Here is a 27,881-nt window from a genome sequence, read left to right on the forward strand (position 1 = left end):
AGTGGGTTGTGGGGGCACAACCCATCTTTTCAATCAGAAAGAATTATAACTTGTAAATGGTAAAGATCTCAGTTGAAAATAAAATGTCTCGGCTCAAGAAAAAACCTGGCACAACCCCGCGACTTGCATTGCCTCTTTCTACAGGGCATGACAGAAAATAATCTGCTCTCCTCAGTGGTCTGTGCAGCTCAGGCAAACACGAGAGATGCAGGGAAGCCATTTGGAATGGCCAGATATAGATTCAACTCCATTGTTAAAGATATCCTAGGGATTTTACACGTCATTGAAGGTATGGTTTATTTATTTTTATTTATTTATTTTGAAAGTTTTATATAGCGCGGACAAGATCCTTGCAGATATCAGAGCGCTTTACAAAGAGAAGTACATGAGGGAGCATGGTTAAACAGATAAATCAATAAGTACAAATTGGTGGCGACTAAGCCCAAACATGAGTACAAAGTAGTGCAGCTAAGTGGTTACAAAGCTAAACATGTGAGTAATAGACAGTTAATACACATAATCAAAAGGGTCAAACATGTAGTATGGATCGGTGCAGAGCACTAACAGTGATCAAGATAGTAGTTCAGGTGTATTTAGCCATGAGGATAGCTTTTACTTCCTTTTTAAAGAGTGTGGTGGAAGAGATAAGCCTGGTTTCGGTCGGGAGAGAGTTCCAGATCCTAGGCGCCATTCCCGAGAAGGAGCGCTTATATGTTTTTTCCTTCCGGAATCTTCGAGGTTTCAACAGAAGATTGTTTGTGCCTCTGGTGTTTCTAGCTCCTCCAGAGATTGTCAGTTTCTGAGCGAGGTATCCGGGTGAGTTTAGATGTACCGCCTTGTGTGTCATGCAGGCGATTTTCAGATGCATTCTAGCTTCAAATGGCAGCCAGTTCAGGGATATCAAGTCAGGGGTAATATGGGAGTGTTTTTTTGACCCAGTGATGAGTCTCGCTGCAGCGTTTAGAGAAGCTCTTAGGGGTGCGGTTGTAGTTAGGGGGAGTCCGCAGAGGGCGATGCTGCCGTATTCAATTCGAGGGATGACTAGTGCTTGTACTGCCGTTTGGAAGTCTTTGGCTGGGAGGTAGGGTTTAAGTTTCCTTAGAGTGTTGATCTGGAAGTTTGCTCCCTTTGTTGCCTTGCTGATATGTTGCTGCATGTTCAGATTGGTGTCGAGTGTTATGCCTAGGGATTTTGCTGAGTCCACGATGGTGGGTTGGACATTGAGTGCAGTTAGGTCTTTAAGCCAAATTTGAGTGGTGGAGACCTTCGCTGGAGGTGAGATCAGAAGGAACTCTGTTTTCAGGGCATTGAGTTTGAGATGATTGTCGGCCAGCCAGGATTGGGTGCTTCTGATCGTTGAGTTCAGGAGCACGATGTCCTTGGGGGACTGTAATTTGAGATAAAGTTGGGTGTCATCTGCGTACATGTGAAAGTGTACATTGGATGCTTGTAGCAAGGTAGTGAGCGGTTCCATGACTAGGTTGAACAGAGTTGGGGATAGAGAGGATCCTTGGGGGACAACTAGCGTTACGGGTATTGGCGAGGACATCAGGTTGTTGCTCTTGAATTTCTGCGACCTGTTGTGAAGAAAGGAGGTGAACCACTTGAGAACAGTTCCAGATAAGCCCATTCTTGTGTTTAGAAGCTCTAGTAGCTTCTCATGTTTAACAGTATCAAATGCTGAAGAGAGATCAAGGAGGATGAGGAGGCAGGTGTCGTTTTGGTCTAGCATTTGAAGTGCGTCGTCAATTATGTGAGTCATAGCCGTTTCTGTACTGTGCCCTGCTCGGAAGCCTGACTGGTGCGGGTTGAGGGGATCAAATTGTTCAATGTGTTTAGTCAATTGTAGTTGTGCGCATTTTTTTGCAGCAGTTTGGCGAGAGTGGGAATATTGGTGATGGGACGGTAATTGTTGAGATCAGAGGGGTCGGCTGTAGGTTTCTTTAGGAGAGGTGTGACCTGACCAACTTTTAGTGAGTCAGGTATGCTTCCTTGTTGGAGAGAGCTGTTGATAATTTTAGTCCAGAGAGGGATAAGCAAGGGGGTAAAGTCTTTTACTGCTGCAGCAGGGAGGGGGTCCGTGAGGTGATTGGATGGTTTCAGGGTGCTGAGCAGTTGGCCAATTTCTTCTTCTGAGTATGTGCCAAAGGTTGACCATGTGGCATTGTTTTTTGGTTCAGTGGCTGCTAGGCGCTGTGGTTTGGAGTAGAGGCTTGCGTCAATGAGGAGATTGCTCTTTATGTTGTCAGTTTTTTGGGAAAAGAAAGCAGCGAAGTCTTCACAGGAAGGTGCCTCACGCGCAGTGATGAGTGGTTGGGGTTGATCCTTGGATTGTGATCTGATTAGCTCAAACAGTTTTCTCGGACGGTTTTTTGCTTGGTCGAGCTGGAGGCTGAAGAAGTCTGATTTTGAGCGTTTTATTTTCTTGAAGTAGGCGTTTCTCTTTTTCTTCAGTTCTTTTAGGTGCATTGCCGAAGGAGCAGATCTCCAGGTACGCTCTGCCATTCGCATGTCTCGTCTATCTTCATTGAGTCTCCCGTCGTACCATGGATTGGAGATTTTAGTAGGGGCTCTTTTTAGCTGCAAAGGTGCAGCCTCATTAATTATAGAGGTCATAGCGTTGAGATAATGGTCAGTCAGTATTTGAACGTCCGTATCGCCTGTCGGTGGCAGTAAGACATTGCACCTATTAGGGGGCAGAGAGCCTGGGTTGAGTTTTTTCATGTCTCTTTTCCAGACTTTTGGCTTGGATACTTGAGCCGGGTTAACTTTAACTTTTTCATTGATAAAGAATGTGACAGTATGATGATCTGACCAGTCACAGGGTTGGATGGAGTCGAGTTGGATAGATTCCTCTTTGGAGATGACCAGGTCCAGGATAGATCCTTTCTCGTGGGTCGGGCTGTTGCATATTTGGGTGAGGTTGAGGGCATCGAGGAAGTTCTTAAGACTATTTACCACCGCGTCCTTGCAATCGTTCCTGTGGAGGTTGAAGTCACCAAGGTATATTTGGGTGAGCTGCCGTCCGGAATTGGTTGAGATCATATCCATGATTTGTTGGGAAAAGGTGAAGTTGTCCCTGGGTGGGTGGTAGATGCTGTGAAGAGAACATATCGGTTTGCCCTCACTGATAATGTCAAGGCAGATGTATTCCCAGGTTGTAGGGGATGGTAGGAGGTAGAATTGACTTTCTGAACAGAGAGGTTGTTCCTGTAGATGCATGCGATTCCACCACCTAATTTGCCTGCTCTGTCTAGCCTGATAATGTGGTAGTTGGGAGGAACCAGAATGTCCATTATAGGTGTCGAAGATTCAGTTAGCCATGTTTCGGTCAGGATGATTAGGTCAAGGTCCGTAGATAAGAGGAGATCAGCAATAGCGGCAGAGTGTTTCGAGGCCGATCTACAGTTGAGGAGAGTACATTTGAGCCGAGGTGTGTTGAGGGTGGTAGACGGTTCTAGAGAGAGAGGGACTTTTCTAAGGTTATTGGGGATGGAGAATCTGCTGTTTAGTGTGGGGGGTCTAAGGGGATTTGAGTGTATCGTGGGAATGTTGAGGTGTGGGGTGGTTATGTGATTTTGGGTGGCTGGGTCGTAGGAGCGGAGAAGGGTGAGAATGTCGCGGTCAGAAGTAGAGTTGTGGGTGCGACGAGGGCGGTTGTTGCGATTGCTAGCTGGGAGTGAGGTCAGGTTGGGGGCGAGTTGAGTGAGAGAGTTAGTCGGAAGAGTGAGGGACCCGTTGGGCGGGGGGGGTGTAGTTGTGTGAGGGGGGGTTGTAGGGACGGAGAGGGGGACGAGGGCAATTGCTGCGCCTATGGGCAGCAATTGACGCCCGGTTTGGGGCGTGTTGAGTGAGGGTGTCAGCTGGAGGGGTAGGGGACAAGTTGGGAGGGGAGGTGGGTGCTGGGTGTATGGGGTGGGTGGTGAGTAGTTCCTTGATGTTGTGTATGTCTTCTTTGATCTGAGTGAGGGTGGCCATGATGATGTCCATCGTGGGGTAGGTGGTGGAGGTGGGGGCTGCAGTCAGAGGTGATGGTTACCCATCCTTCCTCCTAGAATGGAAGAAGGCTAATATGTGTGCATGTTGGCCATTGCAGCAGAGCCTCGACTGTCTTTTGTACACTTTCTGTTTGTAAACTCCCTAGACTAAGCAAGAACATGTCACCATGTCCTTTGGGCAGCTAAGTTCTGCGAGTGAAGCAGTCACATCTTACCTATTTTGGGATCAGTCTTGTAATTTACAGCTCAGAGGATCAGCCATGTTTCATCTACAGTCTGCTACCTTTCACTATGCCAGTGGTATCCATACACCGCTGAGGTCAGTAACTATTGTATTTGTTATCCAAGGCTCACTTTCTATTCTTTAAATGTAAACTATGTCACAGAGGTGATGATATAGCTTTTATTTGGAACTATCGTTCCCTACCTTCTTTCACTTACCATGCCAGGGATAATCCAGAAAGTGGGGCTTCTTATTTGATTCAGTAAGGTGCTGACTGACAAGATGAGTGCTCAAAAATAAAAAAACACTCTCCTTCATTACCACGGGGAAGAGTGCTGAATAACTCAGTAAAACCATAAAACCATTTCAGTACTGAATCACCATCCATCTAAAGGCAGATGGACAATAATCACGGATTGTCATTGCTCACCACAGGTGGATATGAAACATAAGTGCAATTCATCACATGCCTACGTATAATCACATGGACATGTTCAAGGCAAAAAGATTCAATGGAAGAGATCACAATGAAACTGTGTGGTAAGCTGCCCCTGGCACTTGCTTTCAACTCATCATCCTGTAGAGTTGAGTAGGTTTTGCTTTTTGCTCATTTTGTGAAGCCAGACCAGATGTTATATAAATTACAATAAACTGACCTATTGAGGCCTGAAGTTGAAAACAAATACAGTCAAACGTGCCTTTAGTGATAGAATTCAACTTTAGGATATGAGCTTCGAAGAGCTGTTAACACACCATCTGCCTAATAAATGCTGTTGAATGCCAACACAACAATTGATGGACAGAATGCAGAACAAGGTCATACATTCACCCTAGTACAGAGATCTGGGCCTAAATCCATCGTTTTTTTTGCTCACTTTTCCACTGAATTCAAGCTAATCTGGCTGATGATGGGTGTTACCCAGAGACTGGTCCCAGGATGCCTGTTTCCGGTTCAGGGAAGACATGGCTTGGCAGTTCGGGTTGGACTGTTCCCATGAGGCACAGTGTCAAGACTGATTTGCATATAGCTGGGTCTGAACTGGGGAGGCGAAGTGAGCTAAAGAATGATGATGGATTCAACCCAGATCTGTGACTGGGGGTGAGTGTCTAAAAAGTTTCAGTGCTCCGTCCATCATCTCCTTGTGTTTGCTTAATAAATGCTGTCAGGCACGTAGGCTGGACGGCCTTGGGGAAATGCTACTAATGTTGTACAAGCTTGAAAGTTTTTGTCTGGGCATAGGAAGTATGTGGCATTTACTGCAAGGCTTGTGGCCATGTGTGCGAAGAGTACATAACTGGCAGCATAGGTTAGCTAGCATGATTTAAGCACGCAGGTTCATACGAGGTTCTGAAGTATTTGATTTATTTCTTTTGTTTAGGATGGAGAGAAAGTTATGCATGGGCAGAGTGCATTATGTGCAGGGCAAGTTTCTGTGTTATGGTAAAAATCTCATATGGAGTTCCCAAATTGCCTGTTGGGGTTGTCCAGTGCTAACAGAGGACCCTGATTACATTTCTGTAGCCCACCGTCAAGGAAAGCCTACAATCTAAATGAATAGGTCTTCCATCTTTTTATGAAGATCAGGAAGTTAGTTATCATTTCCAGTTTCCATGCCTGGATGGCTTGCACTATGAAGCATTTATTTTGTGTCCCCACTTTCCTCCATTTAACAACATAAAGCCTGTATCCTTTTGCAGACACTGTATCAAATAAGGAGACCCAGCATTCTGTGTTCTGTTTGCACAATCACATTTAGAATCACCAGGGCAGTAGTTGAGGGGTGGCAGACTTTTTTCTTAATACCTTTATGGTTGAAGTCTACCTCAACTCAATTTTAAATCTGTACTTCATACAGTAAATTATCCAGTATGAATCACTGATTTTCGTGCAAGTGAATGGAAGTGGACACAGGTCAAATTAAATATAGCGGATTTCCTGTGGCCTACCTGATTGCACTGCAATTGCGAGCATGAATTCCTTTTTCGTCAGATGCAGCTTTAAGTAGTTGATTGCCATTCAATGATCAATGCCCAAAATGCAGTTTTAAAGGTTCACACTACTGGAGTGGGCCAGTGGTTTCAACTCCATCTTGTGACCTTGTTTGTACCTTCAAATGCTTGGGTTGGGCACGGATCAGTTTGGTCTGCTGACAAATCTCTGGGAAGGAATTTTCAAAAGAAACTTTGAAATCCAAACACAAAAAAACGCACTGAATGAACTCATTTAGAAATGTATATTTTACAACAATGATCAACACATAAAATACAAAAAGTAACCGATAAGTTCATAATGGAAATGAAGAATGGGCTTTTAACTTTAAAACGAAACTTCAAGAAAACCCTACAAACTATTGTTTTCCATCCCCATAGAAATACCAGGGCTAAATTATATTTCAGCTACTTTAATAACCCTGCTTTATAGGGGCATCCTCTCCTACGATTGACCCCCCCTATTACCACCCACTCCACTATCTCAGCTTGCCTTACCGTCTGGTTAGCCGTACATGCTTCTCCCACCCATACTCATCTCAGAGAAATCTGTTCATACCAATAACTACTAGGGTCGTCCCAAAAACCAGAATGAGTAGCTGAAATCCCATTGCAGAATCCAACAGCAGTCCATGCTGCACACCCCTTGCTCCTCAATCTTCAGCAAGAAAACACCAGTTGAAAAGACTACCTCAAGGCATGAAATTATGGTAAATGTCTGGAAAGGAGAAACTTTTTTTTTTTGAAGTTCAATATCAATCTTTATTATCATAAGGTTGCACAGATAAACACAGCCAATGGCCTACAACCCTGGGGCTGGCCGCGATCAGGAGAAAGAAAAGATTAATCACTACACAGCCTCTTAGCCGGCAACCCGGGGGTCCGGCGGCAATCTTGCTACAGTAACATGGCTTCATGTCTTGTGAAATACACTCAATTGTGCCCGACGTGCGTGAGAACTTTATTTTTTGGATTTTGATGAAACTCCACATAACAGAAATCCTAAACAGAAGAAAAAACCAGGACAATACTGCACTCTGTCGCCACCGGTGTGTTACATGCCATTGATCATTTTGTAGGTAGGTCTAATTCATCCCATTGTGCATAGAGTCGGCGGTGTCCGTGTGGGTATCATCTGCCATGCCTCAACAACCCCAAGCTATACAGCTTCCTCATCCACCTCAATGTTAAGTAAATAGTCTGTGAGGTAGCACCAAAAGTCTTTGGGACGTGATCTACAGGGCAATTCTTCCTCATATGTGAGCAATTTATCCCTGCAGTAAGTCATATCATTGAGCCAGGCTTTGATGTTCGGCACAGTGGTTCCCCCCCAGCATCTGGAAACCTGTCTCTTAGCTAATAACAGAGCAATGGCACAGAACTTCCGTTTCCCTGCTTTCACATTTGGTAATAGACCCAGTAGACATATTTTCATGGTACACCCTATATCGACTTCCACCATCTTACCCAGCATATTAGTGGCTGTCTCCCAATATGCATGTAACCTTGGGCAATGCCAAGCTAGATGTACAAAATCAGCCTCGTCATATCCACAGCGTTTACACCTGGCATCCTCACGTAACCCACATTTATACAGTTTTAGTAGTGTGTGATATGTTTGATGTAGATACTTGAGATGTGTGATACGGAGGTTACCATTCGGGGTAGGTAGTTTAAGGAGTGTGCAGGTCATGGACCATTCCTTATCCGTTAGTGGCTTCGATAAGGAAGTATTCAATCGTTGCAACGCTTTATCTGAAGTGTATGGTATTTCACTTTGGGCTACCGTGTACATTCTAGACACCGATGGGAAACATTGGATGACTCGATAATCAGCTGCAGAGTTTGCAAGGCCGGTGGTTTGGAAAGGAGAAACTTAAAAAAAAAATTCATTACATTCTTCAGTAGAGGATAAAAACTACATTCCATGAATGCACTTCGCTTAATATTATATAGTTCAATCTTTTTTTATTCTGTTTCAGATTTTTATAGTTGTTGATATGATGCTTTGGAGAAAACGTCATTGCTGAATAAGGAAATGATGTTCAATCAGTATTTTATGTAGTTTTTTCTTCCACTATTGTTGTATTTTGAGCCTTGTTGTCCTATATATTGAATGGAAGCGGCTGCCATAGCCTTTTGTTGTCTGGAAAAACTAATTGCTCTCCTAATGGTTCCCTCTCTTGCAGAATGTTCTACAAGATCAAGAGCCGGAATGCCCACATGAAGATCCATCGGCCTCAGGAGGGCTGGCGGGGCAACACCCAGTGCCTGCATCCAACTGCCTGCCCACCAGAGCTGGCAGTGCCAGGCGATGGTTACTGCCTGTGGAACAGTTTAGGAGGACAGTTTGCATTTGAATCCCCTGCTGAGCCATTATCCGGAGCAGGTTTAATTCCACAATATACTGAGGATACCAAATTGATATACAAGGGAAGATCATTTTCATGAAGTAGTGGAGGCTTGGCATTTCAGCACTGAACGGGTGGCAGATCAGTCTCCCTGGAAATTTAGCACCAAGCTGGTGCTAATGGACCAACCAGGTTTAGACACCTGGTATAAGACAGGTGGTGAGTCAGCCCCAACCTACAAAACCAGGCCAAAGCATAGGCAGCAGACTAATACTAACAGACCAACACAGCCAGAGAATTGAGTACTGGATGACTACTGGCATACTAACGCAGCGCGGGACTGTGGTACCACAAAGGCACTATGAAACCCCCTTAGAAATTTGGAACCAGGCATGTACAGAAAGACAGTTCATACGTAGACATTTGGCACTAGGAGTGTGCTGATAGACTAATACAGTCTGGGAATCTTATACTGGTTACAGCACTGACAGGCCCACTTGGCCTTAGAATCTAATGCATAGTGGGTACTGACAGAGAGGCAGGCGAAGATACCTGGCCTCATGCTGGTGCTGAAAGACTAACTCTGACTTTGAAATATAACACAATGTGACAATTTACAGAAAAATCTTGCTAGACTCCAGATGGCCTGTGACAGACCAACGTGACTACCCAGCAATAATTAGGCAGGCAGTGGCAGATGGACCAGGGACAGATGTCTGGTAGAAAGTTGGTGACAAACAAGCAAGACTTCGATGTTTGGTTCTCTCCGGGCCTAGAAATTAGAATCCAACCAGATACTGGCAAACTAAACAGGTCTGAAAATCTGTGTCACAGACTGACCCCCCCCCCCCCCCCCCCCCCCCAACTGAGAATTTTGGCCTAGGGCAGGAACGGAGGACCCAACCTGAAAATACAGTCCTGAAATTTGGCACTTGTTTCTTCGCAAACCACGCTAGCCTGAAGTGGGTGCAGAGAGAATGACCTCGTAATCTGACCTCGAACAGGAGCTGACGGAACGACAACATATAAAACAAGAATTGGCTTAGTCAATGGGTCTTGCTTATGCAAGAGCTATGGGCTTTGCCAATATGTTTTAGACATGCGAGGCTGCTGTTAAGCATGGCTAAAAGTTAGTGGGATAAAGTGGAGTGAAGTGGTGTAAAGTTGAGATGAGTTGCACAGAGTGGAAGGGTGTACCGTTGAGTGCAGTGGTGTAACGAAAGTTTAAGGGGCCCCCTGCAATGTAGACGGAGGGGCCTGCTGCGTATTTTAATCGGAGTGCTCATGCCTGAGTACTGTGCTGAGGAGGCCCCCGCACCGCGGGGGATGCGGGGGCCTGTGTTACGCCCCTGGTGGAGTGGCATAAAGGGTGTTGCGTGGAGTGTTGCAGGGTCACATAGAGCAGAGTAGATTGTCATAGAGTGGAGTGGTGTAGGAGAGTAGAATGACAGAGTGGGGTAGAGGGTTGTAGAGCCGAGTGGCGTAAGGTAGAGTGGAGTGTTACAGAGTGGAATAGTGGAGTAGTGTGTCGCAGAATATAGTGGACCAGACCAGAGTGGCATAGAGTGGAGTAGAGGTTAATGAAGTAGAGCATCAGAGTGGAGTATCATAGAGTGGCCTAGAGTGAAGTGGCGTGCAGTGGTGCAGAGTAGATTTACGTAAACTTCAGTGGTGTAGAGTGCATTGGTTTTGAGTAAAGTGGTGTAGAGCTCATTGAAAAAGTGCAGTGACTGAATAGAGTGCAGTTGCGTAAGGGGTGCAGGGTAGAGTGAAGTGGCATAGAATACAGTGGCATAGAGTGCAACGGCGCTGAGTTGTGTAGAGTGATGTGGCTTGCAATGTAGTGGTACAGAATAGATTAGAGTGGCATGGAGTGATGCAGAGTGTAGTGTCAGCGTTGAGTGGTGCAGAATAAAGTGCAGTGGAGTAGAATGGTGCAGAGAGCAGTGGCGTAGAGCACAGTTGTGCAGAGTAGAATAGAGTGGCGTACAATGCAGTGATGTTCAGCGCAATGTTGTAGAGTAACGTACAGTGCAGTGGTGCAGAGTAACCAGCTTTGATTTCAGTGACAGAGTGCAGTATTGCAGAGAGAGTGGTAGAGTGGTGTAGAGTACAGTGGCCTAGAGTACTGTGGTGAAAAGAGATGTGGCATAGAGTACAATGGTGCTGAGTCTAATTGAGTGGCATAGTGTACAGTGACAGAGTGCAATGGTGTAGAGTGGTGTAGCGTGCAGTGGCGTTGAGTTCAGTGACAGAGAGTGCAGTCTTGAAGAGTAGAGTGGCATAGAGTGCATTGGTGTTGAGCGCGGTGGCATAGAGTGGTGCAGAATAAAATGATGTAGAGTAGATTGCAGCATTTTAGAATGGAATAGTGTGTCATAGAGTGCAGTGGTACAGAGTAGATTAGAGTGAATGGGTGAAGAATGCGTGCAGAGTAGCTGGTGTAGAATGCATCGGTTTAGAGTAAATTGGTGTTGAATGCATTGGGGTAGTGTGTGGTGGTTTAGAGTAGAGTGGCGTAGAGGGCAGTGACGTGGAGTAGAGTGGTGCAGAGTAGAGTGGCGTAGAATGCAGCGGCTTAGAGTAGATTGTTTCAGAGTGGAGTGGTGCAGGGTAGAGTGCAGTGGCATAGAATAGTATTGTAGAGTGCAGTGTAGTAGAGTGGAGTGAAGTGGCCTAGACTGTGGTGTAGAGTGCAGTGGCAAATAATGCAGTGGTGCATAGAAGAGTGCACTTGCATAAAGTAGAGTGGTGCAGTGTAGAGAGATGTAGAGTGCAGTGGTGCACAGTAGATTAGAGTGGCGTAGAGTGCATTGCCGCCGAGTTTCATTAAGTAGAGTGATGCAGAGTGCAGTGGAGCAGAGTACAGTGGTGCAAAGCAGAGTGGAAGAGTGCAATGTTGCACAGTAGAGTATTGTAGAGTGCATTGGTGTAGAGTGGAGTGAGGTACGTAGAGTGGTGCAGAGTAAAGTAACAGAGTGAAATGGTGTAGAGTGTTGCAGAGAAGATGATAGTGTCATACAGTGCAGTGGTGCAGAGTAGATTGGCGTACAGTGGCATAGAGTAGAGTGGAGTGGTGCAGAGAAGAGTGGCGTAGAGTATAGTGGGTCAGGGTTGAATGCAGTGGCGCCGAGTGCAGTGCCGTAGAGTAGATTGTGTCAGAGTGGAGTGGTTCACAATAGAGTACAGTGGAGTGGCATAGAGGACAGATTACAGTGGTGTGGAGTGGATTGGCATAGAGCGCAGTGTTGCAGAATACAGTGGCATAGAGTGGAGTGGTGTAGAGTGTAGGGGTGCAGAGTTAGAGTAGCGTGGGGTAGAGTGCATTGGCATAGAGTGGAGTGACGCAGTATGAAGTAATGTGTAGTATGCATGGTGTGGTAGCCCAATGCCATTACAGGCAACACATTTTCAATTGAAATGACCATTACATTTGCACATACATACAGTTTTACTGTTCAAAGTATACAGTGCACAAACGATAATGTATGGAAATGTCATCTAGTGTATTATTTGTTTAGATCGTATTAAAATATTTGTGTCCACCACACTTCAGAATTACCCAGAAATGTGCTTCATTTGTGCTTTTCTAATTCTGAAATATCTGCATAGTACATTTACATTTTGTTGGGTTCTGGAAACAAGAATAACATCGTACAGCCTTCCTCAAGCACACCCCCTCTAGCCAGGAAGACAGTCATGTAAATCCTCTCACTTTGAAGTCAGAAAAAGAAAGGTAAACACAAAGTTCCCCGGAAAACAGAGCCTGAAATGTTACCTGTCTTTAAATGCACAGCAAATGTGACAAGATAAGAAGAAGATCTGAAAGACCTGCTTACATAAATCCAGTACTGGTGGAAGAATACAGTAAGTATAATGTTACTTACCCAGTAAGCATCTATTCTTGGCATGTATAGCTGTAGATTCACATGCTTTGAATTATCCTGCCATCCAGTGTTGGGTCCGGATGTTTGCAGTTTGTTTTTCTTCGAAGAAGTGTTTTCCAGTCACGAGATAGCTGACTCTTCCTTTTGGTGCTAGTGCGCATGGGCATCGACTCCACAGTTGGATTGTTTTTCCGCAGAGGGTGAGAATGGAGTTAGTAGTAAAGAATAGAGATGTCCATGCGTATGTATGTATACTAAAGTGAGAACTGCAGCAGCTACAGGTACCTGGGGAGGCGGGTGGACACATGTGAATCTACAGCTATACATGCCAAGAACAAATGCTCACTGGGTAAGTAACATTATCCATTCGAGGTATGTGAGCTGTAGATCACATGCTTTGCCTAGACTATATAGCAGTACTCTCCCAAAGCGGTGGTTAACCTGTAGTTGCTAGAGTTGTCTGAAATAGTGTTTTAAGTACTGCTTGGCACAGATTAGATTGTTGTCTCGCTAACACATCTACACAATAGTGTTTGGTGAACGTGTGCGGTGTAGACCATGTTGCAGCTTTGCAAATGAAAACTATGGGGAATTTTCCTAAGAAAGCCATAGTAGCCCCTAACTTGTGAGTGGAATGCGCTCTAGGGGTACAGTTAGAGTTCTTTTAGCTTTTGCATAACAAGGTTGAATGCATTTTAAAATCCACCTTGCAATACCTGATTTGGAGATAGGATTGCCCTTGTGTGGTGGTGCAAAAGCAACAAAAAGTTGTTTGGTCTTACAAAATGATTTTGTTCTTCCAATATAATATAAAGGAGCTCTTTAGACATCTAAGGTGTGTAGAGCTCGTTCTGCAACAGAATCAGGTTGAGGGAAGAATATAGGTAATTCTACCTAGTAATTTATGTGAAATGCAGATACTACCTTAGGTAGAAATGTGGGGTTTGTACGAAGAACCACTTTGTCTTTGTGCAGTTGGAAAAAAGGTTCTTCTATGGTTAGTACCTGTAGTTCACCCACTCTCCTCAGTGAAGTGATTGCAATGAGGAAAGTGGTTTTCCAAGAGAGAAACTGTGGCTCGCATTTATACATGGGTTCAAAAGGTGGCCCTATTAATATTGTGAGGACTATGTTGAGAATTCACACTGGGGCAGGTGGGAGTCTTGGTGGTATGACTCTTTTAAGTCCTTCCATGAAAGCTTTAATTACGGGCACTCTGAAAAGCGATAAATGTTGCCTATTTTGTAGATACGCAGCTATTGCATCGAGCCATAGCCTGATGGAGGCATACACCAATCCTGACTCCTGAAAGTGTAACAGATAGCAGTTGATGTTTTGTAAAGAAGAGTCAAGAGGGTTGATGTGATTCTTATTGCAATAAATAACAAATTGTTTCCATTTAGCTGCGTAACAGGCTCTTGTGCTATGCCTTCTGGCCTTCCTGTTGATGTTCATGCAGTCTGGTGGAAGGTTCAGATAACCATACTCAATGATTTCAGGAGCCAGACCACAAGGTTCATTTGTTTGGGATCTGGGTGTCTGATTTCTCCATGGCTCTGTGTGAGGAGGCTAGATGTTAGGTGCAGCGTTTGATGCAGGACCAGAGACAGCTCCAACAGGGTTGTGAACCATGGTTGACGGGCCCATGTGGGAGCTACTAGGATCAGTATGAGGGATGTTTGGCTGAGCTTCCGCACCACTGATGGAATGAGTGGGAGAGACAGAAAAGCATAGGCAAATATCCCTGACCAATTCATCTATAGTGCATTGCCCTTGGAGAGCGGCTGTGGGTACCTGGAGGCGAAGCTTTGGCATTTTGCGTTTTGATGTGTGGCAAACAGATCTATCTGAGGGAAGTATGTGAGGAGAACCTGGGGGTGAAGTTCCTATTTGTGTATTTGCTGCTTCTGCCTGCTGAGGAGGTCTGCAATCTGGTTGTTCACTCCTGGGAGGTGTTCTGCTAGGAGATAGATTTTGTGGTGAAAGGCCCACTTCAAGGTGTCTTGGGATACGTGGGACAGTTGCAGAGAGTGTGTTCCCTGCTTTTGTATGTAATACATAGCTGTCATGTTGTCAGTACATACAATGACAGCTTTGCCAACGAGGTGAGTTTGAAACGCCTTGAAAGCTAGAAAGATTGCAAGCAGCTCTAGATGATTGATGTGGAGCAACTTTTGCTGTTGGCTCCATAGGCCTTGCACTGTGTGGTGCTGAAGATGAGCTCCCCAGCCAGTGAGGGACGTGTCCGCTGTTAGTACTGTCTGTGGAACCGGGCCCATGATGGGCCGTCCTTTTGATAAATTTTGTATGTTCCACCACTGCAGAGAGCGATGAGTAAGGCCGCTTACGACACTAGATCGGTTAACAGACCCTCTGATTGGTTCCACTGACTTGTTAAACATTCCTGAAGAGGACGCATGTGCAACCTGGCTTGGGGAACAATCATGATGCAAGATGCCATCATTCCTAGTAGTAGCATATACACCTGAGCTGGAAGCGAGTGATCGGATTGAAACTGGAGAAATAAAGCCTGAATGTTGCGAATTCTGGTTGTGTTGGTAAACACCAGAGCCTTTTGAGTATTTCAGGTGGCTCCTAGGTAGTTTTGAGTATTGGCAGGCTGGAGATGTGATTTTAGCACATTGACTGTGATCCCCAGCTGATGTAGTAACTGAATTGTTCTGTGAGTGTGCTGGAGACATTGTGGATACGTACTGGCTTTGATAAGCCAGTCGTCCAAGTAGGGAAGATATGGATGTGTTGTCTTCTCAGGTGAGCAGCTACTACCGCCAGACACTTTGTGATGACTCTGGGGGCAATGGTGACTTCGAACGGGAGTACCCTGAACTGGTAATGTTGACCCGCTATCACAAATCTGAGAAATTTGCGATGAGCTGGATGGATTGGAATATGGAAATAGGCATCCTTTAAGTCTAGAGTAGACAGAAAGTCTCTCTTTTGCATAAGTGGTAGTACTTGTTGAAGTGTTACGATGTGAAAATGGTCTGACTGTATGTAAAGATTTAGTTCTCTGAGGTCCAATAATGGTCTGAGAGAACCGTCTTTTTTGGGTATTAGAAAGTAAAAGGAGTACACGCCCGGCCCGTTAGAAGGAGAGACTGAACCTCTTGTTTGAGGAGGTGTAGGTGATCCGGTGAGAGATTGTGTGACCTTGGGGTAATTATTGGAGGATTGTTGGTGAACTCCAGGCAGTAACCAGAACAGATAATTTCTAGTACCAACTTGTCTGTTGTTATGGACTGCCAGAAGGGTAGAAAATCTGAAAGTCGCCCCCGACAGGTGTTAAATGGTCAGGGGGAGTTTAGGGAAGTCACTACTTTGTATTGGAGGGGGAGGTATGTGTATTTGAGCCTCTACCGCTACCTTTGCAGTTGTTGCTTCTGTAACCCCTCGAAAGTAACCCTTAGGGGCAGAGGGTTCGTTGTTGCCCTTGTACATGGTGGTCATGGTGTCTGAGGAGGTATTTTTGGACCCTCCGCGATAGAAGGGACGCAAAAAGGAACCATATGCTTGTGTTAGTTGAAGGGCTCCCATGGATTTGGCAACTTCAGTGTCTTTCTTCATTTTTTCCAGTGAGTAATCTACCACCGGGCCAAAGAGGTGTTCTTTGTCAAAGGGTGTGTTCAGCATGGAAGTCTGAACCTCAGGTTTAAAACCATAGATATGTAGCCAGGTGTGCCGTCTTAAAAGGACACTGGTGTTTACAGCTCTAGCAGCAGTGTCTGCAGCATCTAGGGAGCACTTGATTGCATTATTTGAAATGAGCTGTCCCTTCCACAATAGGTCTTCCGCTTTAGATTTATGTTCATCGGGCAAAACTTGGAGCAAGTGCTCATCTCGTCCCAATCCGACCTGTCATACCATGCAAGCAGCGCTTGCGTGTTAGAAATGTGCTAGAAGTTTGCTGCCTGAGAGGCTACCCGAAGCGTCAAGGAGCTTAGATTCTTTATCTGGGAGTGGGGCATCTCCTGTAGTTTGGGCGTTGGCTCTTTAATGTGCGTTGGACACCAGTAGCGAGTCCAATTGTAATTGTCTCTTTGTTTACGCTGGGTCAGATGGTGCTGGTTTATACTTTTTATCTACCCTAGGGGTAAGGATATGTGCCCTGAACGGGTAATTAAATATCTCATTGACGTGCCTGATCATACCCTTGAGCATGGGGAGTGTGTGCGATGACTTTTGTGCGCTGCTATGGGTTTCAAAAAGGAAGTCCGTTTCAAGGGATTCTTTGTGCAGCTGTACACCATGGTAGTTGGCAGCTCTACCCAGCAGTTCTATGTAACCTATGCTGTTGTCCGGTGGAGAGGGCTTGGTAGGGTACAGGTCAGGGTCATTTTCTGTGGGAGAGTCGGTATTATAATCTGCCCGTGGGTCTGGGAGTAATAGTGCATTGTCCTCAGCCCCATCCCCATCATCCTGATCTTCAGGTGTATGCGGTGGTGAGTACTCAGGTGAATTCATTAAAGGTTGAGGAGATAGAAGGGGAGGAGGAGAAGGATTAGTCCTGACATTTTTCCTCTTTAAAGGAATGTGCTAGGTCTCCTCTGTGTCAGGTTTCCTTTTGAGGGTCACTTTTGTGGTGATATGTCCAGTCGTTGGATGGATAAACAACTGTCTCTGTTTCAGATCCGGTTTGGTCGGTGGAGCATCGAAATGCTGTTCTTTTTTTTTTCTTTAAACAATTTTTATTTTATTTCATCAGTTAACATAACAATCAAGTACAGTCTTATCTAGTGACAGTTTCCGCAAGAGCGGTATCTCATTTATGTATTTCTAACATTAGGACACTACATCTACAGTAGAGCATTCTCCAGATCTTCTCCCCCCCCCTCCCTCTCTCCCCACCCGCATCTCGAATCCACGTCCAGTACATAAATCCCATCACTTATGGACTGTTCTCAGATGTGAGCTCTGTACGTGGAGGCTCACATAGATTCCCTCTGGCTTCATTCCACTTCCCCCATACCCGTGTCCACTTCTTGGGGCAACCTCTGTGTATGTAAACCGCCTTTTCGGCTACCATGGCCATGTCCATATCTTCTTCCCACTGTGATTGTGAGGGCGTCACTCCGGATCCCCAATTCTTCGCTATATTCCATTTTGCCAGGGCCATCCCCATTGTAGCTCACGTTTTCTGTGCCATATTAAGATCTGTAGGTTGCCATATGTTTAGAAGACAACATCGGGGATCTGCCCTAACTTCTACCCCACTCACTTCTGAGATTTGTTCTAACACCCCTTCCCAATATGCTTGAATTTTGGGGCAAGCCCATAGCTTGTGATAGTATGCACCTGTTTCTCCACATCTCCTGAGACAGAGTGGGTCAGGCGCGCGCCCTATTTTGTGAATAAAGGTACGGGAGTAATACACTCGATGCAGGATTTTAAGTTGAACCAGTTTCAATCGGGAGGGGATCGCCGCTTCTCTAGCCGATGCAAGCACCTCCACCGAGTCTGAGTCGTCTATATCCCAAAGTTCTATCTCCCATTTGCTGCGCAGTACCACAGTGGGGTCGGAGAGGTTGTTAACCAGTTTCCGGTATGTTAGTGAGATGGCTTTCTTACTCAGATGTTCAGTGAGGAGCCTGTCCTCAAGTGGTGAGGCATCGACCAATGTGGTGTCCGGGGTGATAGCACCTTGAAGTGCGTGCCGGATCTGGGAGTAGCGGTACAACTCCGAGTCCGCCATACCATATTTGTCTTTGAGCGTAGCAAAGGAGAGGATTTCTCCCCTGACCCACAAGTTTCCAATGTTCATAATGCCTATGAGGTCCCAGTGTCTGAATCCCTTGGTGTTCCCCAATGTGCCTAATCGCCTTGTTTCCCAGAGTGGTGTGGCCAGTGTCAGCACCCCTTCCCACCCCAATGCTTTTTGAGCCATGTGCCATATTTTGATATTGTGTGCCGTGGGGCCAGTCAGTGCTTGACGTTTCCTGGTGTTGTATAAAGCCCTCATCAGCCGGTCAGCCGGCACAACGAAATGCTGTTCTTGAGATGGAATCAGCAAGTCCGATTGTTTCGGGGCCAAATGTTTCGAGGCCAATGGTTTTGGTGCAGAGGTTTTGGATCCTGATGATTTTGGACCCAAAAGGGTTTTCGGTGTCGAAGGGGGCAGGCCGGAGCCTGACTTCAACGTCAAAGGTTTTGGATCAGAGCTCGTTTTCGAGGTGCTCAGCTAGGAGCAGAAAGCTTTTAGGTGTGTTTCGGTGCCAAGCAGGAGGGCGGGCGTCAGAAACATGTTCTCGATGCCGACAGGGGCCCGGAGGCGGGGATTGGACCGTAGCCTTCTTCTTGGAGTAAGGTGGACTTTGGGGCAAGGGAGGATCTGTACTCATGGTACACTGCCCTTGCGGGATTTCGTCGTCCCACTCGGAGCAGTAGTCGGAGATGGAGATGGAATCCTGTTCTTCTTCGGCTGCGAACAAAAAATTGACTGAGCTGTTCCTGGAGAAAAGGGAAAGGAAACGGTCACTGAGGTAGAAGGGATAGTACTCAATGGAGGACCACCCTTGGGTATCCAATTAGTTGGATATAATGGCCTCACACACCCTTGCGAGTGTCATGCTTCATCATCGGCACTGCTCCTCGTTGGGCAGGCGGTGCAATGCCCAACGGGCTCACCTCAAAGAGGGGCTCTTTATCGGAGATCTTTTATCCAACTGCCTATGGGTGAAGTGTGGGTGAGGGGCCAGGTCAGGATAGATAGTGTGGGTGAGGATAAAATGTGGCACAAGGTACCGGAAAACAATTTTATTTTGGTGGTCCTCTGCCGCAAGTAAAATCAGAAATAGTCTGCGGTTGCTGGAACTCAGGTTTCCAAGGAACGTGACAGAACTAGCGTGCAAGTGGTGTGGTCAACATGTTTCTCGCTTTTAGTACATTGACTGCGATTCTTCAGGACCTAATGGATAACTACTATCAACAAAACATGACCTATAATAGTATCAGTTTAAATACAGTACAAGTGTTGTACTACCTGTTTGACACTGCTCTTGCCTAAAGGGGAGACAAAGGAGATCATTACCACAGGTAAGTAACAACAAGTGACCCTGTAGTGACCGTGAGCACACCGTGTTGATGTGAAAATGTGACATACTAGTGAAGATAGTGACTAGTACGTAGTGAACATAACAAGTTAAAAACAACTGATTACAGCAGCATTCAGAAGGCTTAAAATGCAAAACACTGGGTTAGGGTGTACTGTTACTCACTTAAGGGTTAGAGTATAAGGGTGTCAACAGTACCCGGTAGGTCTGACATCAAAGGGGGAAACCATAGTAGTAGAGGCTCTGGAAGGAGGGATAAAAATATGTGGTATAGCAATATACACGGTTTAGATTGGACTCCTGAACCGCCAGCCACCTGAGATGGCGAATCGCCCAGCCTCAATGCTTGATAAGGTAAAAGCAAGTTTATCATTAGGTGGTGTCTAGGATCTCAAAATAATGTTAGGATGCCGGGAAGCAATGTTAAGGGAGATTATTGATACATGTAAAAACAGAGATATGGCGCTGCACAGCCAAGGACACTGACCTAATCTGCCCTTGAGTAATTCAACTCATCAAGTATTCGTGGTCCGTTCAGTTAAAAGTGCGATGACTCACAGGTAGAGCCCACCTCAAGTCATGCTGCTAGCAAAATACTCGTGGTCATGCTCAGTGAAATATCACCGATCAGTTTGAGGTGCAAATGACTGTCAATTAAGGCCCACATCGCGTGCAATTGTTACCCCATAGTGTGCTGGGGGGGGGGGGGGGGGGGGGGGGTTAGTTTTTTTTTGTGTGAGTAAGCGGAGACAGTTATAGTTAAATACTGGTCGCTTGGTCTTGCCCTGTTAGGGAAACGAGCAGAATGTGTCTCATAACGTCAACAGACGTATAGCCCCGATGGATACAAGTACCGCAGTGCGGCGCATTGAGAAAAGCCTTTGCCGCATGGTCGGGAGGCAGGAAGGCGGTGATTAGGGTTGAGCCTAATGAACTAGAAGGGATTACCAAGGGGAGCGTGTAGCCCTGATTGCTAAAGGGACGCTAAATAAACCGGGTTGAGCCTCGTAAATTAGAAGGGATTACTGTGGGGAGCGTGTAGCCCTGATTGTTAAAGGGACGCTAAATAAAACGGATCTGCGAGTTCGGGAGCCATAGCGCCAGGGTAATAATAAAACATTCACTTACTTTCTGCTGCCCATGTCAGTGCCCGTTGTGCCTACCCATAACTACCGGGTCCGGATAGTGGTGTTCTCGTGGCGTGTCTCCTATTTTAGTAACAAGGGGGGCGTGACCTAAACCTCCAGGACAGGAAGCTGATAGTCCCTGTAGGTCATGTGGTATCGGTGGTTAGAGGAGCAGCCATGATGGAATGGAGTGGTGAGTTAGGCTTAGAAAGTGGGTGAACATACAATCTATGTACTCTCCTTGTTCTGGGAGTTTAACCGTTGACAAAACAAATGGAGATAAAGGGAGGCGGGCTAATCGGTGTTGATGAGTTACACACCTTATGTATTCTCCATGTTCTAGGTATTCCTCAATATAGGTCAATGATAGCTAAAAGTTGTAGGTTTTATTGTAGTGAAGGATATATCAACGCGCGTGTCTTAGTGCGGTCAATGGTGCCCAGTAGGGCTGTCATGGTAACAGACTGCCTGTGTGTGTTACTGAGATTGCAGGGTTGTATGCCTTAGTCAGGTGGAAGAAGGGTTGGAAGTAACCCGGCTATTGTTATTATAAAATACCAGACACTCAAGGCCACTTCAAAGCATAGCCCACACGGTTACAATCACTGTGGTGTTGGGCAAATAGAGTACTCGCTTGTTTAGGCTATCCTGGTTATCCAAGGTCACCACCGAGAGTGGACGCCCTGAAGTCGGTAGTGACAGCGTGGGTTACAGGACGGCACTAAGTCCTAGTGTAGAGTACCTAAGTGTAGAGAGTAAAGGGGCGGGGGGCCCCAGGCATAAAGTAGGTGGTGTATTAACAAAGCACTCCAGGGGATATCCTCGTTGAGTCCCTGGCTATCAGCAGATAAACGGTGTATCCATCTTTGTTCCTTCACGAAAAGATTGTGTTTTGATTTATCTGGGGAGGTCTCAAGAATCAGCCATGTCAGAGAGTCCGCAGTGTGATTCTGCTCTAAGTAGTGCCTGCACATTTTCGTGTTAGTTTTTTTGCTCCGAAAGTTGCTTCTGTGCTCCGAGATACGGATTTTGACGGGGCGGGAGGTCATGCCCACATATTGTAGACCGCATGGGCATCTCAGTAAGTAGATGCAATTGGAGGTATTGCAATTTGTGTGGCTCCGTAGTTCCCATAGGAAGGTGTCTGTCAGGAGGATAGTCTAGTGTATGCCGGTAAAGGGGCACGCACTGCAGGCGCCACATGGGTAGTGTCCCCGTACAGGTGGTAGTTGCCACAGGGTGGTTTGTTTGTGCGGTTCAACCTTTTTTGGTCTTGTCTGAACTAGAATATCCTTAATATTCCTTGACCTCTTGAAGGCAAATCTCGGTGTCGCGAGATTGAGATCACCCGTGTTCAGAATCTGCCAGTGCCGTTGGATAATCTTTTTGATTTCATTCGAAGCTGGCGAAAACGTGGTGACGCTGGTCATATGATCTGTCTCCTGCGAGGTAGGAGTATTGTATGCAAGGAGGGCACCCCTGTGGTTGTTATGTGCCCGTTTGCGTGCCCTATAGATCTCCCTGGTGGGGTATACCCTATCTCTTAAATTACGGGACAGTAAGAAAGACTCGGTTTTGTAGTCTGTCAGGTTGGTACAATTGCGCCTGACCCGTAGGAACTGTCCAAAAGGGAGATTCAGTCTCAGGGCCTTAGGGTGGTGGCTGGTAAAGTGGAGCAAGCTGTTGCGATATGTTGGTTTGCGATACATTGTGGTATCAATTCTCCCTCCCACTAGCCTGATTGTCAGGTACAGAAATGCAATTTTGGATGTGGAAGCCGTGATGGTAAATGTAAGGTAGTTATTCAGCGTGTTGAGCCAGCTGAAGAACTCCTTGTATAGGTCTTCAGTTCCTGACCAGAGTATTAGGATATCATCAATGAACCTCCTCCAAAGTTTGATGTTAAGATGGTAGGGGTTCATAGGTCCATTGATGTGTCTTTCCACGAAGTCGGCCATGTAGAGGCAGGCCACCGAGGGGGCAAAAGTGCTGCCCATTGAAGTGCCCTGGGTCTGATGGTAATACTGCCATTTGAATTCAAAGTAGTTCTTTGGCTCCCATGGCGTCCTCAGCTACTTGTTCTGAATCCTCTCCAAAGAGGTCAGAATGGAACTTGCGGGTTGGCTCAGCATGTCATGACTTCGAGCCAGACGGTCGCGAATCGTCTTTTGGAGAGGAAAGCTTTGGACGTGTCGCAGTCCTGCTCTCTGTGCTCCAGAAACAACCACAGGTTGCACACTTTGTGTGAGTCGGTACACGGAAACTTCACGTGGCACCAAGGGCAGAATTTGAATGGAGTCCATTCCATCGACTGCGAGGCAGACCGACGAGGGTAGGCCCGATGGCCTTCCACGAGCTTCCCGATCAAAAGAGGGTTTTATAGAAGTAAATATTATCCGGGGAGAATGGGATACGCGATCGAAAGCAATACCGTCAAGGGTGAGTATCTTGCACACCAAGGGAAACTGAAGAAACAGTGTCGAACAGGAGCACAGAAATTCACGTCCGGACCCTATGGCGGAAAATAACTGTCTAACAATGAAGTTGATGCACTATCACCGAAAGAAGGCGTCCCCTATCTGGTGACTGGAAACGAAAAACGAACTGTAAACATCCGAACCCAACACTAGATGGCAGGAGTATGCAAAGCATGTGATCTACAGCTCACATGCCTCAAACATGAGTTTTGGGCAACGGAAGGGATGAACTCAAGCTGGGCAGCCTAAAACAAATAGAAAGCCAGCAAATGTGAGTTACAAACCACAAAGCCAATGATAAGCAATAGGTGGAATACATTCCCTGGGAAGCTTTCTGAATGTCCCCAAGATGATGTTAGCTTTGACCTAACCAGGAACAGAGAGAAGAAAGACTAGGATTAGCAAAGGGGAAAGCTACCCCCACTATATCATATTCTGGCACAGGAAAGGCTGTCTCCACTATGTCCACCATCAAGCTGAGTCTATTGCACCTTTGAAATTACATGTAGCTGCCTTTAGTTTGGTTTTGGAAACCTGCAGGTAGACAGGCTAGGTCTGGGCACTTCATGAATACTACAATGTGTGAGAACATATCACTATTAAGATGAATCTCGCTGGGCCATGAGGATGAGATACATATGCCTGCAGGATACAGATTAGGGAGGAGCAGCTACATAGGCCTGTTGCGTAAAACAGGCTGTGAAGTAGCAGGTTTGGCTGCCAGAGCTGCTGTCCGCACTTTAGCGCAAGCCTCACCTGGCCAAAGGAGTTGAAAGGATCCACAGACCCTTCTATAAATGTGTACTCACTTCTAATCTACATCACCAAGGAGAGGAAAGAGATTACAGTGATAAACTCCCTGCATATTGCTATGCCCCATCCACACATGTACTTGGACTCCTACTTTTTCTCAGACAAAGGCCCCAGGATTCTTCAAGGCATGCAATTTTCAAAAGTGCAGCAAATACATAGTTAAAACTCAGAGAGGCTATAGAGAAGAGTGGTCAGACATGAAATAGACAAAGAACAATCCTTTGCCCAAGAGATGCAGAGTAGCCATGTCTACGTGCTGGTAGTAGCAGAATGAGCACATGCAACAACCTGACACGTTAAGAAAGTTGACTTTGAAGAAATAAGAGAATTCTCTAATAGACGACTTATACAAGAGTAGATAAAATCTATGGACGTTAATTCACTAAAATGCCAGGGGTAACGGAAGTGACATCACATGCTGGTTGTCCTTCATTGTCACTCTCGCACACATACGCAATTACACATACACACACACACATTTACACTTACTCACACTCTCATGTAAACACTCTCACCCGCAGGCATGCACACAAAAATATTTAAAATGAGTTTGTTACTTACCTCAGCAGACAAGGAAGGTCATATTCCAGCTAATTGTACTACATAATATATTACACTAATAGTGAATCATGTAATAATATTCACTACTAGTGTAATAAACAAGCATTTGCAATGCAATAGGTCTCGCATTAGGAAAGTTTTAGCTATTAGCATTGTAAATGACAATTTTTTTTATTTATGTGTTGGTTTTGAAAATAGATATATTAATAGCATTGTCATTTACAATGCCAATAGCTTAAACCTTCACAAATGTGACACCTATTGCATTTGTAATGCAATATGTGTTGAGTGAGTTTTTTGTGTTTTGTTATGCTATGCTATATTTTGTTATGCCATGCTATATTTTGTTATGCTATGTTTTGTTGTGTTTTTTTATACTATGCTATGTTTTGTTATGCCATGCTATTTTTTGTTATGCTATGTTTTGTTATGCTGTTTTGTTATGCTGTGCTATGTTTTGTTATGCTATGTTTCGTTGTGTTTTGTTATGTTATGCTATGTTTTGTTATGCTATGGTATGTTTTGTTGTGTTATGTTATGCTTTGCTTTATTTTATTTTGTTATGCTGTTTTGTTGTGTTATCCTATGCTTTGTTTTATTTTGTTTTGCTATGCTATGTTGTGTTATGCTATGTTCTGCTATGGTATGTTTTGATGTGTTATGTTATGCTTTGCTTTATTTTATTTTGTTATGCTATGCTATGCTTTGTTGTGCGACAGTTCCGAGTTACCCGGGTTCCGAGGGAGAGGCAAGATGGCGGCCGCGTAGGACGGCCGGGAAGCAGTGAGACAGAGGAGATGTGGATCTGGTACAGCACGAGAGCTGGAAATTAAGACGCTACCAGCCATACACTCATGAACTTACACCAGCGAGGACGGTGTAAAGTGTCGGATTAAATGTGGTAAAGGAAAAGAAAAACGGCAAGTATAGAGCGGACCGAACGACTGCCGTATGCTCCTTACCTGCCGCCAGCCGCTCAAGCGGCTTCTGTTGGAACTGACACAGGTAGCGAGGTGGCTCACTTCGGGAGGCGTGTCAGGAGCGGGCCTGCTGGCAGAGCTAGTCGAACTTGTGGAACGGAGTTCGCGTAGCGGGCGGAGCTCGTGGCTAAGGAAGCAGCGGCGATCTCGGCAGTCTCGGCAGACAAGCCCGCAGCAAAAGACGGGGGAAAAATCACGGAGCATCCTGGAGGCTGCCGTGGAGGCAGAAGTGAGAAAGTGGAGCATTCAACTGGGCGGTAAGGAGCAGTTTGGAGATAAGGAACGGAGGAGGGAGATTATGGCTCCTAAAACGAGTGCAAATGCCAAAGCAGCTGCAAGAAGGAAGGCTGCAGTGGAGCTTGCAGAGTTAACAGCGGAGAGGGAACTAGAAGGGAATAAAAAGAAAAAGCAAACATCCCCCGCGAGGAGAATAGTGCAGCAACAAGTAACAGCCAAGGGCAATCAAGGTACTACCCCGATTTCAGACATTTTTCAAAAAATTATTAAAGAAAAGGATTCCAATAATGAGACCATCACCGAGGTGGACATCCCTGCTCAGTTAGATGCTTCATCAAACAAAGAGGAGAACTTAAAAGAGAAAGCTGGCTTTGAGGAAGAAGTTGAGGATAATACTCCTGCAACTTTGACTCTGGACCCCGATATAGCCCCCCTGGTGCTGGAAGATGAGACCGGTGAGGATACAGGTGATAAGAAGGAAGCTCCCAGTGAGGCTTTCTTCTCAGTTTCAGAGGGGGGGAATGGTCGGAGGAGGATGATAGTCTGGAGCAAGAGGCCAGTGGTTCGGTTACCGATAGTGATTTGGAGAAGGAAGAGTTCAGCCCCCCAACAACAGCGGTGAAATCTAATATAGGAGGAAATATACAAGGACAAAAATGGGATCATCCGACTACTAATCCGCTTCTAGAAAGCCCGGGAGGGGAAGCGGCACAGATGTCTCTTCTGGAGGTGATACACCAGGAAATAATCGCACACAGGGAAGAGGCTCGGCAAGAAAGTCGCAAATCACAGGCGGCGGTGAGAAAAATGCAAGGCGTAGTAAGGAAATTGACCAAGGTGTGTGTGAATCTGGGAGAACGTGTCTCTAACTTGGAGGAGAGAGTGGTGTCGACTGAAGCAGAGACAGCGGCTGCCTCTAGCAAGGTAGATCTACAGTGCGAACAGATGATAGATGTGCAATGGAAGCTGGAGGCGTTGGAGAATAGGTCTCGACAGAATAACCTAAGCGTACTGGGGATACCGGAAGGATCAAAGGATACAGACATGAGAGCCTTTGTGGTCAAACTATTTGAACATGCTTTCACAGAATTGAAGGGATGGGACTGGGCAAGGGAGATTCAGAGGGCGCATCGCACTCCCTTCAAAATTCATAAAAACGCCAAGGAGGGAGATAAGCCCAGAGCAATTTTAATATTTCTGGGTAACTATAATCTGAGGCAGGCAATATCAGAAAGGGCAAGACCGGACCTGAAAAAGAATGTCGATGGTTTTTCTTTTTTTGTTCGCCCGGATTTCTGCCATGTTACTGTGGAGAGGCGCTGGAGATTAAGGCAGATGATAAAACCATTTCAGGACAAGGGTATGCAGGCTTACCTGATCAATCCTGCACAGCTAAAAATAATCAACGGTGGGAGAACCCTGTATTTCTCCTCCGAGGTGAAAGCTAAGGAATATTTGGACACACAAGGGGTTCAGTAATATTCTGTAGAGGAGATCAAAGACAACTTTTTGATAGATATGATTGATGTCAAAAATGGATGAAATGGATATCAGGAATAACGTGTGGGGTGTGGTGTGGTGTGTTGTGTAGGGAGGCGGGGACATGAGTGTCACAGGTATTAGGCTGGGGTATTAAGAAATCCCCTCGGTTTTTACTGCGAACCATCACGTGCACAGACCAGCAGGTCTGAGCGCCTCTGAAAAGAGGGGGTGGGGGGGGTTGGAGGGGCCAAAGGGGGTGAGGGGAGGGGGAGGGGGGGAAGAGAGGGAGGAGAGGGGGGGAATAAAAAAGAAAAAAGCTTTGAGATGGTAATGGGAATGAAGTCGGTTTTAGTAGAATCTTGGAATACAGACAGGTCGGAAGTAGCAGTTATGTTAACGATGTCACACATTAAGATATGTACCATCAATGTAGGGGGGTTAAATGATTGGAAGAAACGGCAGAGATTGAACCACTTTGCCAAATTTAATAATATAGATATATTGTGCATACAGGAGACCCATTTGCCCTGGGCTAAAAGGAAGCTACTGAATATGAATGGTTATACAATGCTAGGCTGCTCGTCGCAATCATCTATGATAAGGGGGGTGGCCATCATGGGGAAATGCAATGTTGGGGGGGGGTGAGACGTACCAAATCCGATGGGTCTGGTAGATGGGTTCTAGCAGAA

General features: G+C 45.8%; 1 protein-coding gene across 1 annotated transcript in view; it reads left to right on the forward strand.

Annotated features, from left to right (window-relative positions):
• LOC147691915 (uncharacterized) overlaps positions 1-9,346 on the forward strand; it is a 194,282-nt gene extending 184,936 nt beyond the window's left edge. The window contains exon 12 of the mRNA XM_086936704.1: positions 8,400-9,346. Within this exon, the coding sequence (XP_086792830.1) occupies positions 8,400-8,661 (262 nt within the window). The 3' untranslated portion in view covers positions 8,662-9,346. The remainder of the gene's footprint in view (positions 1-8,399) is intronic.
• Positions 9,347-27,881: the final 18,535 nt, after the last annotated feature.

The sequence above is a fragment of the Lissotriton vulgaris genome, chromosome 9 (assembly GCF_964263255.1).
Source record: "Lissotriton vulgaris chromosome 9, aLisVul1.2, whole genome shotgun sequence".
In the NCBI taxonomy this organism is placed as follows: Eukaryota; Metazoa; Chordata; class Amphibia; order Caudata; family Salamandridae; genus Lissotriton; species Lissotriton vulgaris.